Genomic DNA, 18,605 nt, shown 5'->3' on the forward strand with positions numbered 1-18,605 from the left:
AATTTTAATTGTATACCAATATTTTTTACATTTTATGTGCTCACTTTACCATTCAAATTAAAATTATTTTTTTTCTATCAAACTGCAAATTGTATTCCGGTGATCAAAATTGTATTACTTGATTACCATATATATATATATATATATATATATATATATATATATATATATATTTCAATATGTATGAATATGATTTATGAAATGTACAAGATTTTTGGAGAAAAATAGCATACTTGGTGGTAATAAATTTGTTGAGAAAGGATATAGTATTCTAAAAAAATAAATACAAATTGATTATGAAAGAAATAAGAATACAAGATTCTAGAAAACATACAACATACATAGTAAAATAATATAATAAATATACAATATTCTAAAAAAAATACAAATTAACTGTTGAAAAACAGGATACATATATGTTTAAGAAATACAAATTCATAAGAGATAGCATACATAGTGAAAATGATATAATCAGAATACAATATTCTACTGTTTAAAAAATCGGATACTTCTATGCTTAAAAAATAAAAATTCATATAAGATACGCATTTGAATGACTACAAATAAAAAAGAAATACAATATCCTTAATAAAAATACAAATGATGAGTAAAAGAAATATAATTGACAAATAATAATTAATTGTAACGACTTGTTTAGTCGTTTTGAACAGCAGATTTTATTTCTGGAGAAACAGGCTGAGATGACGGAATCCACGACGGACCGTCATGGGCACGACGGACCGTCGAGGGGTCTCGTTTCAAAACACTTAGAAATTCTGAAATTGGGTACTGAAAATCGACTCTCTGAACTTCGTGACGGAATGGCAGGACGGACCGTCATGGACTTTTTGGTAGAAATTGAGTCTCTGAACCTTGCGACGACCTGCAGGACGGACCGTCGCAGGCGCGACGGGCCGTCACAGGTTGCGTAATCCCAGTCGGAGTCAGATTTCTTGTTAAGTTTTAAAGGGGCGTTTTGGACTATTCCTGCTATAATTATATATTTCGTGGGTTTATATTAATAACTCAATTTCTTGGGGGATAAAAGAGGTAACCTTGAGTTAAATTGTGGGTTATTATTGTCATCTTTTACACTTAATTACATGTTAATTAGGGTAAAAGAAAGAGGGTTTGAATAATAAAATAGAAAGAACAAAGAGAAAGAGGGAGAATCGAACGAGAAGAGGAAAACACAAGGCTTTGGGAAATTCTTGCTTGATCACTAGTCTTCAGTGGAGGTAGGTTATGGTTTTTATACTATTCGTAGTAAACTCTTAATAGCGAATGATATGTATGGGTATTATTGTAAACCCTTCTATATGCTTAATTGTATGCTTGCATGAATGTGATTATGTAATTGTGATAAAATAAGCATGATGAAGCTATTGAATCCTAAATCTTGAAAAATAAACCCTAATCTACTTTGTTAATGATGATGCCTTGGTATAAAGGAAGGCTTGATGAACGAAAGTAGTGAGATTAGAGGATCGGGTGCCACGTTCCGGTACCAGGATAGTATATGAGGATCGGAGTGTCACGTTCCGACACCAGGATAGAATATGGATCGGTTGCCACGTTCCGGTACTAGGATAGTATATGAGGATCGGAGTGTCACGTTCCGACACCAGGATAGAATATGGATCGGGTGCCACGTTCCGGTACCAGGATAGTATATGAGGATCGGAGTGTCACGTTCCGACACCAGGATAGTATATAGATCGGGTGTCACGTTCCGGTACCAGGATAGTATGTGAGGATCAGAGTCCGACACCGGGATAGTATATGGATCAGGTGCCACGTTTTCCGGTACCAGGATAGAATATGGATCGGGTGTCACGTTCCGACACCAGGATAGAATGAGGATCGGAGTGTCACGTTCCGACACCAGGATAGTATATGAGGAGCGGAGTGTCACGTACCGACACGAGAGGAATAAAGATAATGAATCTTGAAAGATGTTAATATACTCAATCTAATGAACCTAATTCCCAAATGAGTATGATGAGGAGGCGTGAGTCCTCATTGATGACTTGGTATTGTAACCAAGGGTTATGGTAATTGTAAATGCTGCATGCTAAGGATATTAGTTGATTTTATGATGTTGCTTAATATATACTATTTTCTATTTTGAGTTGGCCGATGATATTTACTCAGTACTTGTGTTTGTACTGACCCCCTACTTTTATGTTTTCTTCTTGTTTATTTGTGGAGTGTAGCAAACGTACCGTCATCTTCAACTCAACCACAATTCTAGCCAGTCTTCGTCACATCGGATCTTCAGGGTGAGCTAATGCTTCTAGCTTGGACTGGATCTTCTTCCTCATGTCTTGATGCCTTGAAGTTCCGGCATGGACTAGCTTTTACTTGTTTTAGCTTTTAGAATACTCTTAGTTTAGTAATTTGATCATAGATGTTCTTGTGATGATGACTTCCAGATTTTGGGGAATAATAGATGTTGAATTTTAGAAGTTAATGAATTGGTTTTATTTAATGAGTTCGAGTCTTCCGCATTACTTTATGTTGATATTACATTGAAATGTTAAGGTTTAGATTGGTTGGTTCGCTCACATAGGAGGGTAAGTGTGGGTGCCAGTCGCGGCCCGATTTGGGTCGTGACAAACTTGGTATCAGAGCATTAGGTTCGTTGATCTCATCACACAAGAACGAGTCTAGTAGAGTCTTAAGGAACGGTAGGGGGACGCCTTTACTTTTCTTTGAGAGGCTATAAATAAGACTTTAGGAAAAATTCCATTCTTTCTTTCTTTCGTGCTATTACTTGGGTCCAATTGGTATCTAGGTGATACAAATTGGTATCTGACCATCTTCACTCTATTTCGCAGATAGTTAGAACTAGAGCAACGCCTGTGCCAACACCAGCACCGGCGGGACAGGGTGCGTCTGAGCCAGTCACTGGGGCTGTAGCTTGAGGAAGAGTAGCGGCAAGAGGCCGTGGTAGAGGTAGTGGGAGGACGTCCTCTAGGGGAAGAGGACGAGCACCTAGACCGTCTGATACTAGGGCAGTGACTCCTCCACCGACTGAGGAAGTAATAAGAGAAGGGGAGGATGGGGAAAATGAACAAGTGCAGAATGAGGGATTGCCACCCCAGCCTACCCCAGAGATGATAAATCAGGTGCTTTCTTATCTTAGTGGGTTATCTGATCAAGGTCAAACACCTCAAGTGTTTTCTGCACCAGCACCTCAGGCTCCGGAGGTACAACATGCGGCTACTGTGGCTCCCCGCATGGATGCCTCATTGGAAATAGGCACATTTCCTCGTCTGACTGCAGGGCCTGTAATGACAAATGATCAGCATGAACTTTTCAGTAAGTTCTTGAAATTGAAAACCTCCAGTCTTCAAGGGTGCTGAATCTGAGGATGCTTACAATTTTCTGGTTGACTGTCATGATTTACTACTCAAGATGGGTATAGTAGAACGGTTTGGTGTTGAGTTCGTGAGTTATCAGTTTCAAGGGAACGCCAAAATGTGGTGGCGGTCACATGTTGAGTGTCAACCAACAGAGGCACCACCTATGACTTGGGCCTCATTCTCTAGCTTGTTTATGGAGAAGTATATCCCCCGGACTTTGAGGGATAGGAAAAGGGATGAGTTCTTGAGCCTAGAGCAAGGTAGGATGTCGGTCAATGCATATGAGGCTAAGTTTCGTGCACTATCCAGATATGCCACCCAACTTTGTTTCAGTCCACAAGAGTGGATTCATTGTTTTGTGAAGGGGTTGAGGTCAGAGTTGCAGATTTCAGCCTTACAGGTAGCGGCTACGGCAAAATCCTTCCAAGAACTGGTAGATTTCGTGGTAGAGGTGGAAGGAATGAAGCCAGATGAATTTACCATGGCATCGACATCAAAGAGGTTTCGAAAGGGAGATGAGTTTAATGGTTCTTACTCTAGAGGACAGGGTTCCGGAGGTTACTCAGTTCGACCCATTCAGTCTTCACTACAAACTGTAGTTGGGGGTCCACCTCAGACCGGTCAACACCTCTCTGAGAGACCTATGCTTGACTCTAGAGAGTGTTATGGATGTGGAGAGACTGGACATATTAGGAGTAATTGTCCAAAACAGAGTTATAGACCCCCAATTTCTAGAGGTAGAGGTGGTCATGGTAGAGGCCGTTATTCTGGAGGACGCGGTGGTCGAGGTAATGGTGGTCACCAAAACGGCCGGGGTGATGGGCAAACTGGAGCCACTACATCACAACATGGTAGGGGCAACCGACAAACAAACGAAACGGCCCATTATTATGCTTTCTCTAGGAGATCGGAGGCGGAGACATCAGATGCTGTCATCACAGGTAATCTTTCAGTTTGTGATTGCATGGCTTTTGTATTATTCGACCCTGGCTCTACATTTTCATATGTATCTTCCGCATTTGCTAATGGTCTAAATTTACATTGTGAATTACTTGATATGCCTATTCGTGTTTCTACTCAGGTGGGTGAGTCTGTGGTAGTTAAAAAGGTATATAGGTCTTGTTTGGTGAACTTTGTGGGGAGAAACACTTATGTAGATTTGGTTATCTTAGAAATGGTTGATTTTGATGTAATTCTGGGTATGACTTGGCTTTCTCCGAAATTTGCGATCTTGGATTGTAATGCTAAAACTGTGACGTTAGCCAAGCCTGGGACAGATCCGTTAGTGTGGGAGGGTGACTACACTTCCAATCCGGTGCGTATCATCTCCTTTCTTCGTGCTAAGAAAATGGTTAGTAAAGGGTGTTTAGCTTTCTTGGAACATCTCAAGAATGAAACTACCCAAGTACCTTCGATTGAGTCAGTTTCGGTGGTCCGTGAGTTTCTGGATGTGTTCCCTGCAGATCTTCCTGGTATGCAACCAGATAGGGATATTGACTTTTGTATTGATCTTGAACCGGGTACTCGCCCCATTTCTATACCCCCTTATAGAATGGCTCCCGCGGAGTTAAGAGAGTTAAAAGCCCAACTTCAAGAGTTGTTGAGCAAAGGCTTCATTAGACCAAGTGCATCTCCTTGGGGTGCTCCGGTTTTGTTTGTGAAGAAGAAGGATGGGAGTTTTCGGATGTGCATAGACTACTGGCAGTTGAACAAGGTAACCATAAAGAACAAGTATCCTCTTCCTCGCATTGATGACTTGTTCGATCAGTTACAAGGTGCTTGTGTCTTCTCTAAGATTGACTTGAGATCTGGTTATCATCAATTGAAAATACAGGCAACGGATGTGCCAAAGACTGCTTTTAGAACCAGGTATGGGCATTACGAATTTGTAGTGATGTCTTTTGGTCTTACGAATGCCCCTGCTGCATTCATGAGTTTGATGAACGGGATTTTTAAGCCATATTTGGATCTCTTTGTGATCGTATTTATTGATGATATACTGATATACTCTAAAAGTAAGGAGGAACATGAGGAGCATTTGAGAATGGTATTGGAAATGTTGAGGGAGAAAAAGCTTTATGCCAAGTTCTCTAAGTGTGAGTTTTGGCTAGATGCAGTGTCCTTCTTGGGGCACGTGGTTTCTATGGATGGAGTGATGGTGGATCCTTCTAAGATTGAGACAGTGAAGAATTGGGTAAGACCTACTAATGTGTTGGAAATAAGGAGCTTTGTTGGTTTAGCTAGCTACTACCACCGATTTGTCAAGGGATTCTCTTCTATTGCTTCCCAACTGACGAACTTGACTAAGCAAAATGTTCCATTTGTATGGTCGGATGAGTGTGAGGAAAGCTTTCAGAAGCTCAAGACTCTGTTGACTACTGCACCAATTCTCACCTTGCCAGTGGAAGGTAAGAATTTCATTGTCTATTGTGATGCATCCTATTCGGGTTTGGGTGCAGTGCTAATGCAAGAGAAGAATGTGATTGCTTATGCTTCAAGACAATTAAAAGTGCATGAACGTAACTATCCAACTCATGATTTGGAATTGCCGCGGTAGTGTTTGCATTAAAGCAATGGAGACACTATTTATATGGGGTTAAGTGTGAGGTCTATACGGATCATCGTAGCCTACAGTATGTCTTTACTCAGAAAGATTTGAACTTGAGACAGAGGAGATGGATGGAACTACTGAAGGACTACTACATCACTATTTTGTATCATCCGGGGAAGGCGAATGTTGTAGCGGATGCTTTAAGTAGAAAGGTGGGAAGCATGGGAAGTCTAGCTCACTTGCAAGTTTCTAGACGTCCATTGGCTAGAGAGGTTCAGACTTTGGCTAACGACCTTATGAGGTTAGAAGTAAATGAGAAGGGAGGATTGTTGGCTTGTGTGGAGGCAAGATCTTCTTTTCTTGACAAGATTAAGGGAAGACAGTTTGATGATGAGAAACTGCGCAGAATCCAAGATAAGGTATTGCGAGGAGAGGCTAAAGAAGCGACGATCAATGAGGAAGGTGTTTTGAGGATTAAGGGAAGGGTGTGGGTACCCCGTGTCGATGATTTGATCAACACTATTCTGACAGAGGCTCATAGTTCAAGGTATTCGATACATCCGGGTGCAACCAAGATGTACCGTTACCTAAAGCAACACTTTTGGTGGAGTAGAATGAAGCGCGACATTGTTGATTTTGTTGCCAAATGTCCAAATTGTCAGCAAGTAAGGTACGAACACCAGAGGCCCGGAGGAACACTACAGAGAATGCTTATTCCTGAATGGAAGTGGGAAAGAATTGCAATGGGCTTCGTGGTTGGTCTTCCAAAGACATTGGGGAAGTTTGAATCTATTTGGGTGATTGTTGATAGGTTAACTAAGTCTGCTCATTTTATTTCGGTTAAGGTAACTTAAAATGCCGAGAAGTTAGCCAAGATCTATATCTCAGAAATCGTTCGATTGCATGGGGTTCCACTATCCATCATATCAGATAGAGGTACGCAGTTTACTTCTAAGTTTTGGAAAACATTGCATGCGGAATTGGGTACTAGGTTGGACCTTAGTACTGCGTTCCATCCTCAGAACGATGGTCAGTCTGAGCGAACGATTCAAGTGTAAGAGGATATGCTTCGCGCATGTGTGATAGAGTTTGGTGGCCATTGGGATAGCTTCTTACCCTTAGCGGAGTTTTCATACAACAATAGCTATCACTCAAGCATTGATATGGCTCTATTTGAACCATTGTATGGTAGGAGATGTAGGTCTCCCATTGGTTGGTTTGATGCATTCGAGGTTAGACCTTGGGGTACTGATCTTTTGAGGGATTCGATAGAGAAAGTGAAATCTATTCAAGAAAAGCTTCTAGCGGCGCAAAGTAGGCAAAAAGAATATGCAGATCGAAAGGTTAGAGACTTAGAGTTCATGTGTCTATGTTGAAAAGATACCACGGGGATGGAAACTACATCATCCGTTGGGATTCCGTTTTGCTTGATGAAAATTTGTCTTATGAGGAGGAACCTGTTGCCATTCTAGATAGAGAAATTCGCAAGTTGAGATCAAGGGAGATTGCATCCATCAAAGTTCAATGGAAGAATCGACTAGTCGAAGAAGCCACTTGGGAGAAAGAGGCTGATATGCGAGAAAAATACCCACACCTTTTTACAGATTCAGGTACTCCTTTTCGCCCTTGTTTTCCTTCTTGTGATCGTTTGGGGACGAACGATGGGTAAATTGGTATCTATTATAACGACCTGTTTAATCGTTTTGAACAGCAGATTTTATTTCTGGAGAAACAGGCTGAGATGACGGAACCCATGACAGACCGTCATGGAACGACGGACCGTCGAGGGGTCTCGTTTCAAAACACTTAGAAATTCTGAAATTGGGTACTGAAAATTGACTCTCTGAACTTCATGACGGAATGGCAGGACGGACCGTCACAGGCGTGACGGACCGTCACAGGCGTGACGGACCGTCACAGGCGTGACGGACCGTCACAGACTCTTTGGTGGAAATTGAGTCTCTGAACCTTGCGACGACCTGCAGGACGGACCGTCGCAGGCGCGACGGGCCGTCACAGGCGCGATGGGCCGTCACAGGCGCGACGGGCCATCACAGGCGCGACGGGCCATCACAGGTTGCGTAATCCCAGTCGGAGTCGGATTTCTGGTTAAGTTTTAAAGGGGCGTTTTGAACTATTCCTGCTATAATTATATATTTCGTGGGTTTATATTAATAACTCAATTTCTTGGGGGATAAAAGAGGTAACCTTGAGTTAAATTGTGGGTTATTATTGTCATCTTTTACACTTAATTACATGTTAATTAGGGTAAACGAAAGAGGGTTTGAATAAGAAAATAGAATGAACAAAGAGAAAGAGGGAGAATCGAACGAGAAGAGGAAAACACAAGGCTTTGGGAAATTCTTGCTTGATCACTAGTCTTCGATGAAGGTAGGTTATGGTTTTTATACTATTCGTAGTAAACTCTTAATAGCGAATGATATGTATGGGTAGTATTGTAAACCCTTCTATATGCTTAATTGTATGCTTGCATGAATGTGATTATGTAATTGTGATAAAATAAGCATGATGAAGCTATTGAATCCTAAATCTTGAAAAAGAAACCCTAATCTACTTTGTTAATGATGATGCCTTGGTATAAAGGAAGGCTTGATGAACTAAAGTAGTGAGATTAGGGGATCGGGTGCCACGTTCCGGTACCAGGATAGTATATGAGGATCGGAGTGTCACGGTCTGACACTAGGATAGTATATGGATCGGGTGCCACGTTCCGGTACCAGGATAGTATATGAGGATCGGAGTGTCACGTTTCGACACCAGGATAGAATATGGATCGGGTGCCACGTTCCGGTACCAGGATAGTATATGAGGATCGGAGTGTTACGTTCCAACACCAGGATAGTATATGGATCGAGTGCCACGTTCCGGTATCAGGATAGTATATGAGGATCGGAGTGTCACGTTCCGACACCAGGATAGTATATGGATCGGGTGCCACGTTCCGGTACCAGGATAGAATATGGATCGGGTGTCACGTTCCGACACCAGGATAGAATGAGGATCGGAGTGTCACGTCCGACACCAGGATAGTATATGAGGAGCGAAGTGTCACGTACCGAGACGAGGGGAATAAAGATAATGAATCTTGAAAGATGTTAATATACTCAATCTAATGAACCTAATTCCCAAATGAGTATGATGAGGAGGCGTGAGTCCTCATTGATGAGCTTGGTGTTGTAACCAAGGGTTATGGTAATTGTAAATGCTGCATGCTAAGGATATTAGTTGATTTTATGATGTTGCTTAATATATACTGTTTTCTATTTTGAGTTGGCCGATGATACCTACTCAGTACTTGTGTTTGTACTGACCCCCTACTTTTATGTTTTCTTCTTGTTTATTTGTGGAGTGCAGCAAACGTACCGTCATCTTCAACTCAACCGCAATTCTAGCTAGTCTTCGTCACATCAGATCTTCAGGGTGAGCTAATGCTTCTAGCTTGGACTGGATCTTCTTCCTCATGTCTTGATGCCTTGAAGTTCCGGCATGGACTAGCTTTTACTTGTTTTAGCTTTTAGAATACTCTTAGTTTAGTAATTTGATCATAGATGTTCTTGTGATGATGACTTCCAGATTTTGGGGAATAATAGATGTTGAATTTTAGAAGTTAATGAATTGGTTTTATTTAATGAGTTTGAGTCTTCCGCATTACTTTATGTTGATATTACATTGAAATGTTAAGGTTTAGATTGGTTGGTTCGCTCACATAGGAGGGTAAGTGTGGGTGCCAGTCGCGGCCCGATTCGGGTCGTGACAATATGAATATTATTCTGATACGAATACAATTTCACAACCTTCTTCTTTGACTCTCTCTTTCTTCTTTGTCTACTATGTTTCTTTTTCCAATTCTTTTCACCAAATTCATATATGAATCTGTGTTTATTTGTGAATTAGTAACCCTATAAGCAAAATTCGAAATTATGAAATATGAATATATATATATAAAAAAATAAAACAATATATTATGTAGGGAAAATACCCAAGTACTCCCTCAACCTATGCCCGAAATCCAGAGGCACACTTATACTATACTAAGGTCCTATTATCCCCCTGAACTTATTTTATATGTAATTTTCTACCCCTTTTTAGCCCACGTGGCACTAGTTCGAAAAAAAGTCAACCATCATTGGGCCCACAAGATAGTGCCACATAAGCTAAAAAGGGGTAAAAAAATATTAATAAAATAAGTTAGGGGGGTAATAGGACCTTAGTATAGTATAAGTGTGTCTCTGAGATTTCGGGCATATGTTGAGGGGGTACTTGGGCATTATCCCTATTATGTATGAATGCTTATGTGGCTTACTACGAATTACAATCTACTAAATCTCAAATATGAAAATAAAATCATAAAAATAGTGTTTCAAATACTAAAATTCTGAAATGCATAAATATTTGATGAGTATGTTTACAAACTCATATAAAAATCGAAAAAATGACGAAAAAATTGTAATACATACAATCCAAAATTCAACATAATTTTTATTTTGAAAACAAAATCTTATGAAATCTCGCAAAATAAAAGACGATTACGAAAATACCTTTATATATTGAGAGATTTCTTGAATTAATCGATAGATCTGAAAAAATTGATATGAACTTGAATAATTAGTTCTTCTTCAACAATGAGAGACAATAATGGTGAAAATGGTAAAAGATAAAAAAAATTTGAAAATCTTAAAAATGGAAATAAATTTAATGGTATTAAAGTCTAGAGAAGTCTAAATGGATAGTGAATATATTTAATGTTGGGCTGTTTTGAGAAATCAAAGAAAAGACAAATAATAATATTTATAAATTATTTTTAAAATATTGATATTTTGACTAAATATTTTAAAGTGTAAATATTTTTACTAATTAAGTTAGGAATAATCACTACTTTAATAATTTTTCCTAAAAGAAAGAGAAATTTTTCAAGATGTCAATATTTTAACATTTAAGAGGGCTTATTAGCAACACTTTCAATATTTAGTAAAAATGGCAATTTTAATTTGTTATGTATCTTATTTATGTTTTTATTATTTGTTTTTATTTAAAGAATAGAATTATTTAATAACAAAAGGGAGAAAATCAAGGGAGAGAATATTTCAAAAAAAGATAAAGATCACTTAATTTTCTCATTAGTTACATGTTCAAATAAAACTCAAACTTTGTTCTTTTTTCCCCCCTTAATCTTAATCTTTTTTTTATTAGACATTCCAATAGGTATGTCAAATGAATTTATAGTTATTTAAGAAACATATTTGTATTCATAGATTTTTTTATGTGTATTTATTTTTTTCTTCGAAAATTTTGTATTTCTTATTTATTTCAATATGTATTTTATTCGTATTTCTATTTATTCTAGTTTTATTTATAATTTTATATAATAATATATAAAATACAAAAAAGTAGTATGATGAAAAAGTGAGATAATAGTTTTTAGAGAAGAACATATCACTTAAAATTCTCATCATTAACAATATAAAAAAAAATCCTTTTTCATTCTATTAGATTAATTTTCTTTTGTTATTTTTTCATTTTAATTGTATACCAATATTTTTTACATTTTTATGTGCTCACTTTACCATTCAAAATAAAATTATTATTTTTTCTTTCAAACTACAAATTGTATTCCGGTGATCAAAATTGTATTACTTGATTACCATATATATATATATATATATATATATATATATATATATATATACACGTATCTCAATATGTATGAATATGATTTATGAAATGGTACAAGATTTTTGGGGGAAAATAGCATACTTGGTGGAAATAACAAATTTGTTGAGGAAGGATATAGTATTCAAAAAATGTAAATACAAATTGTTTATGAAAAAAATAAGAATACAAGATTCTGGAAAACATATAACATACATAGTAAAAGAAATGGATCATGTAAATGACATTTGGACCAATTATTTTCTGATTACCTATATTCAATTAACAAATAAAGTAAATGAATCATCTAAAAAGACAAAAGAATCATTCAATTAATCAATTTTTTTTTTAAAAAAAAAAAGAAAGAAAAAAGAGAAGAAATTTCATTGGCGATCTTGGGTGGATCTTTGGGAAAACAAAGAGTCCAATGCATGCATTGACTCTTAAGTTTTCAAGAAGAGTTGGAGGTTTAATGTTGAACATCTATTTAAACCCTCTTCTTTTTACATTTCAAGGACAACAAAAATTATATAGAGAAAACTATTTAAAGAAGAAAAGAATTCTTTTTTTTTAAAAAAACAACATATTTCATCTTTGGTGGTCTTTGAAATTCAAATAGGTTTGCTGCCACATTTTGCTTGTCATCAACCTTACGTATTTCTTTTTACAGTTCACAATGTAATCTTGAATTAGTGTTTATGTTCTTTTTATATTTTGTTTAAGTTGATTGTATTAAGTTTGTTTTGATTTAGTTAAGTCTATTGTGATTCTTATGTGATTTTGTTTATTATTATATACATACATTCTTATTACTAATCATGTTTAGTTTAAATTTTAGCTTTAGTAAGCAGACTCTTGTTTTTTGCAAAAAAAAAAAAAATTAAAAAAAATAACAATTACAATTTTTTATGTTATGGTCACTTTCTTTTGTTGAAAAACGAAATTAAAAAATAAAATAAAAATGTAAAACTGGTCATCTTTACAAAAAGGATTATTCTAGTCATTTTTACAAAAAATAAAAAAAATAAAAATAATAATAATACTATATATCTGGTTATTTCTGAAAAAATATAAATCTGATTATTTCTACAAAAAATATAAATCTGGTTGTCTGCAAAAAATATAAATCTAGTAATTTCTGCAAAAAATATAAATCTGATTATTTCTGGAAAAAAATGTAAATCTGGTTTTTCTGAAAATAAAATAAAGAAAAAAAATGTAAATATGTTTTTTTTCAAAGATAAAAAAGATAAAATAAAAAATCTCTTAAAAAAATATACAAAATGACTATTAAAATAAAAACACTAATTTGGTTATTTGTCTTAGTAGTCTAACAATTTGATAAAATTTGCAATCTTCTTTCAAATAAGTCAATGTGGTGACTTTGTATAAAATAATTTTACTAAATTTGTTATTTCTGAAATTTTGTCAATAAAAAAAATAAAATTAAAACTAGTATCTCACTAGTTTTAAAAGGGTGTTTAATTATTATTTTGTAAGAGAATTTTTTTTTGTTATTGTTTAGTAGTAAACTTGATTGTTTATTTGTTTTCTATTGGTTAAAAAAATATCAATACTAAAAATGAAAAATAAATAAATAAATACTAATCATCTTCTTGTCTTTATGTTGCAACATATTCATAATTCATTTTTTATCATTATTTTTTGTTTTTAAAAAATAAATAAATATTTTTTTGACTAATGAATTTTTTTTAATTTTATTATTTATTTATTTATTTTAAAAATAATTAAATACCATTACGTGTTCAGTTACGATCCTTGATGTGTATTTTTTTTTTAAAAAGATCTCGTGTGCGGTTAAACTTATAGGTCAATCAATTTTTTTCGAAAAAAATGAGTAAATAATGCAATTTTTCTTTAAGAAAAATATTTTACAGCAAAAAATAAGTTAATAAAGCGACCATGCTAGAACCACGTGACTTGGGGGGGTGCCTCACACCTTCCCTCCGGTCAATAGAATTGTTTACCCAATTTCTGTTTTCATAGATAAAAAATAAAAGAGTTTTTTTTCTCGAGATTAAATTAGAATTATCAGGTGACTTGGAACATTTAAAAAACTCAATTCCAAGTGACAACTCTAAAAATTAAAAAAATTATTTTTTTAAACCTGTCATATCCTCAACAATTGTAAAAAATAAAATAAACGGAAGAGGTGTGACTGATCTTGCGACTCCGGTGGGGAAACCCTTTTAGAATTCGAGCTTTGTACATTAATTATTTTTGGCTATTTTTTTTATTTGTATAAATTTTATGTTTGTTGACTAATTGTGTTATTTTGATAATTCATTATTTTGATATTGTATTGTTTCCTCTCGCACTCCCTCTAAGTCTCTGGCATTTTGTTATACACTGTGTGTGGGAATACGCTCTTAGGATTTCTGTCTAGGTTGAGTTAGTGTGCGGTTACACTCCTGATTCTAGGTTGTCACGCATGTTAGGCGGGATTGGACCAGCAGTTAAGTGAGAATAGCTCTGCTACCGGTACACTAACTCTCCTCAGCTCGAGCTATTCGCTTGAGTAAGCCAGTCTAGACACCTTTCGTAAATGCTAAACCTAGAAAAACTGTCTCTTGTATGTTATTTTTTTTTTGCATCATGTAAATTTGACCTAGCAAAATCTAAGATAGGTACCCATGCTAGACCAAAATGTTCATTTTATGTGTTATGTGAAAATAATTGGTTCAGAAGGTCTTGACATTGTTGACCAACTTCAAAATAGCTTTGTGAGTTTTAATTTTTTTTTTAAAAAAAAAGGTCAAAATATAAGGGGTAATCTTCTCAGGGCAAGTTTTTCTCTCATGAACTACGCACACCCGATTCTCACTAAAAAGAGATACGTAGACATCCCTTCTTAGGTTCGGTGTTTGTAAAAATGAGTGTTTTATTTTTTTTATTTTAAAAATAATTATTATTTATTTTTCTTTCTCCCCTCAGTTAGTGTTTGTCATAAAATTTTTATTGGATTCTTAGGTACAAATGACACCTTCGACTAAAAGACAGGGTTCAAAAAGGCTTAGAAGCGAAGGAATTCCAGAGTTCATGATCGTTGACACCATGTCAAAAGATTTATGAAAATGGTGGACAAATATGGGGAGTCATGAGCAAAAGAGAGTAAAGGAACACTTGGGGCATCTAGTACATCTAATGGAGATTGACCTTAGAAGGAATGTGATCGAGGCATTGATTCCTTTTTGGGATCCAAAAAATAATGTATTTTGATTTTCTGACTTCGAAATGACACCAACTTTGGGAGAACTACCGGCTTCATGGGAAGGGGTATAGTGTTCGAGGTGCTGATCTACGCAATAAAATACCTATAATTCCGAAACATGTTGATGCCAAAAAGTTCCTAGAACTCCTCAAGATCAATCAAATAAAGAGAGAGAGTTTGAAAAATGGGTGGGTCTCATTGGACTTTCTATACCAGAGGTACGGCCAAAAGGATTGGATTCAAAAACTATCAAAACCAGCTGAGCAACCAAGGGGATGAAGAGGCTTGGAAGGAAAATGGATGTTTTGCTTTTAGAGTTGCATTTTTAGGGCTCATTGTTTTCCACAAACGGGACAAGCATATTGACATTCGTTTGGCTAGTGTGGTGAAGGCGTTGACCATAATGGAAAGTCTAACTATTACTCCTATGATCCTGACAGATATGTTTCGTTCATTGACTAAATGTTTAAGTGGGGAAATGTAATTTGAAGGCTGTAATATTTTGCTCCAAATATGATGTTTGGAATACCTTTATCACTATGATCGTGCGCCCAGGTTTACTCCAGACTGGTGTAATTACGTTTCCTCCCACAAGGAAAGGAAAGCCAAAATTGATTTTCCAAAGGAATCACAGCATGTGAAGACAAACTTTTGGTGATCATATATGATGAAATACTGTGGAATTATTACTGGTTCCCAGCTAAGGATATCATTTGCATGTCTAGTGGTATCTCATTTTTGGTGTTGATTGGTCTTAGAGATGTTCAACCCTATGCCCCTTTTCGGTTTATGCGTGGCCAGAGTATAAAAATCCCATCCAATGATGATATAAGTAGGTTTGCATATGACACTCCACCAAGTTTTGCATTTAACTGTGAAAATACTATGAATATTTGGTACATGAGTATGAAATCCGAGCTAAGTGAAATTGTTGTGGAGCAAGATAAAGGAAAGGTAGTTCCAAGGTACCTATCGTGGTTTCATGATCCAATGACATTTGGTTAAACTCCCAAAGGATCTAGCAAAAAAAGAAGAGATCAAAGCATTATAAAACATTTGGAAAAAAAGAGTTGGAGAAGTCCAAAGCAACCATTGCTCGGCAAGAAGTTCAGGTCCAAAGAGGAAGAAATCACCAGTTAGGGTTGAATGATATGGAAGGAGAATTGAAACATGCAGAGGGGAGATTAGCCCGGTTAGAGGAAGAATTGGATAGTAGAGTCCATTTGGCACGACAGATTAAAAAGGAGTAGAGTTTTGATATCTTTCAATTGAAGTGGGACTTAGTGGAATCCGAAGAGGTTGTGCACCATCAAAAGGGAGAACTTAAGCGCCAGAAGGAGAAATTCGAGAAAGGTCATGTTGGTATGCATCAGCTAGAAGAATGTAAAAGAAAAACCAGTCATTCTGTTGATATCGAAGAGGGGTAAAGACAAATGATCATTGAGAGAACAACACTTCGCAATCAACTTGAAGCAGCAGAAGGGCGAGAGGACCTCTTGAGAAACAATCTTAGTGATCATCAGGCTTTGTTAAATGACTGTCATCAAAACATGGGAAGGTATAGCCATCAAGTTCATCAACTGGAAGAGCAAACCTTCTATGTTATTAAAAACCATCGCCGTATGAATGATCAAGAAGTGGCTGAGCAATCACGGACTATTGCTCCCCATTTGTTGAAGGTGTTGTCGAATTTGTATGAGACTTTGGGAGGAAAAAGAAAGCGCCAGGAAAGTGATGAAGATTGAGAGAAGTTTGGATGTTTTTGTTTTGTTTGTTTCACTTTGTATTGTTGAAAGACTTGGTGTTTTAGTCTAAAAATTGGTGTTCAAGGATATTATGTTGATCCGAGTTTTGTTTAAATCCATTGGTTTTGTTGTTTTGGTTGAAGTTTTTGGCAAATGAATGAAAGGGTTTTCTTTCTTGCTATTCCAAATTAATCTTGTTGAGTTGTCTAAATTTTGAACTACGTAATGACATGACTCATGCAACGACATGATATGTAGGCAACCTCCAAAGTGTCCGATCTTTTTCAAAACTTTTTCTTTTTTCAAAAAAATAAATAAAAAATAATAAAAAGGAAAATAAGCAAAGCAAAGCTGGGATGAGACAATGGCTTTTGAACCCATGTTACTAGGTGATTAACAAATGTGTGATTGATTTATAAAATTGTCTAACTCCTAACAAGTTTGTTCATTTTACTTCAACTTTAGTAAGCTTTTGGTGCTTGGTTTGTGGTAAACTGGCAGAACACCCGTACTTTACCAGGTCTAAGAGCGTCAATGACAACCAATACTAAAACTGCGGCGAACCCAGTGGATAGTCCAATTGATTCAACGACAAGAGAGACAGTCACTGTTGAAGAAAATCGGACATTGAGACATATTATGACACAATTTTGGAAAGCCTGGGACAATGGACAAAAACCACCAACGTCTATTCCTAGTTTTCCTGAGATCACTAGTATTCAATCTTCATCCTCTCAGGTCCCAACATAGACCCTTTCTTCCCTCCAGGGTATGGTCCATTTGATAATTGTGGGGCCGAGCCATCAACAACACGCCCTCAAGGCATGCCATTCAGGAATAATCCCACTGGCACAACAACTGCACCGGTGTATACTCTCCCACAACCAATTGTGACGCAGAGAGAAGCTCAAGAGAGACAGTTCATCACTCATCCGGAGCAGTATTATACTCTTGGGATAGCATTTGGGGGCCCTTACTCTGTACAATTAGGCTCCCCCATTGATGTTGAGAGGCCCACTCCAGGCTCAGAGCAAGAAGAAATGTTGAAAAAAAATGAAAAGCATCGAGCAACACATGAAGAGCATGCAAGATTTAGGAGGGCACAAAAGTGTCACATTCAAAGACTTGTGTGTGTTCCCAAATGTCCACCTGCCACCTGGGTTCAAAACCCCTAAGTTTGATAAGTATGATGGACACGGTGATCCCATAGCCCACCTTAAGAGATACTGCAACCAACTTTGGGGTGCAGAGGGTAAAGAGGAATTACTTACTGATGTTGCCTCAGAATGGTTTATAGACCAAGATATCACCCACAGGCACATATGGGATGATATGACTCAATATTTTGTTAGACAATTTCAGTACAATGTCGACATTATGCCAGCTCGCAATACACTCTCCAATACAAGAAAGAAGCCAAGTGAAAGCTTCAGAGAATATGCTATCAACTGGAGGAACAAGCAGCCCAAGTCAAGCCCCCGTTAAATGAGCAAGAATTGGTTAATATCTTCATAGAAGCTTAAGATCCTGACTGCTTCCACCACCTCATAGCTGCAATAGGAGGACCGTTTCACACAATAATCAAAATTGGGGAAATGGTTGAAAGTGGTCTCAAAATAAGAAGGATCGTGAGCCAAGCAGCAATCAAATCTACCACATAGGCCATTCAAGGTGGTTCAACAAGTTCTGGAAATCGTAAAAAAAAAAGAAGAGGAAGTTGTTTCTTTAGCATCAGGGTCAAGGGGTGTTCAGAGGAATTCTAATTGTCCTTACCCAGCGGTTCAGGGACAACCTATCTATCCTTAGCATTACTCTCTTTATGCTCTTTAGTATCCGGTTCCTTCATTCCGTACATGGTCTTCAATGCTCATGTGCATCCTCCCAGTCGCCCGCATTTTTGGGCCCCAACTCAAGGAAACCTTCGCCCGCAATGACCGCCCTATCAGGTCCCTTACAACCTTCCTCTTATGCAAAAATATACTCAAGAGCAAGCACAGAAAAGGAAATTCACTCCATTGGGAGAATCTTACTGCAGCTTG

General features: G+C 36.9%; 1 protein-coding gene across 1 annotated transcript; it reads left to right on the forward strand.

Moving 5' to 3' along the window:
- The first annotated feature begins 17,100 nt into the window (after positions 1–17,100).
- LOC138339320 (uncharacterized) lies at positions 17,101–18,051 on the forward strand. The gene is made up of 3 exons (XM_069290912.1): positions 17,101–17,263; positions 17,305–17,546; positions 17,647–18,051. The coding sequence occupies exons 1-3, from the start codon at positions 17,101–17,103 to the stop codon at positions 18,049–18,051; spliced, it is 810 nt and encodes a 269-aa protein (XP_069147013.1).
- The last annotated feature ends 554 nt before the right edge of the window (positions 18,052–18,605 follow it).

Source organism: Solanum lycopersicum, chromosome 11 (assembly GCF_036512215.1).
Source record: "Solanum lycopersicum chromosome 11, SLM_r2.1".
NCBI lineage: Eukaryota > Viridiplantae > Streptophyta > Magnoliopsida > Solanales > Solanaceae > Solanum > Solanum lycopersicum.

Excerpts from the sequence above, each read along its gene's own strand:
- LOC138339320 (XM_069290912.1), top strand. The coding sequence starts at position 17,101 with ATGACAACCAATACTAAAACTGCGGCGAACCCAGTGGATAGTCCAATT. Across the intron at positions 17,264-17,304 it reads ACCACCAACGTCTATTCCTA|GTCCCAACATAGACCCTTTC; the intron begins GTTTTCCTGAGA and ends TCATCCTCTCAG. Across the intron at positions 17,547-17,646 it reads CATTTGGGGGCCCTTACTCT|AGCATGCAAGATTTAGGAGG; the intron begins GTACAATTAGGC and ends CAACACATGAAG.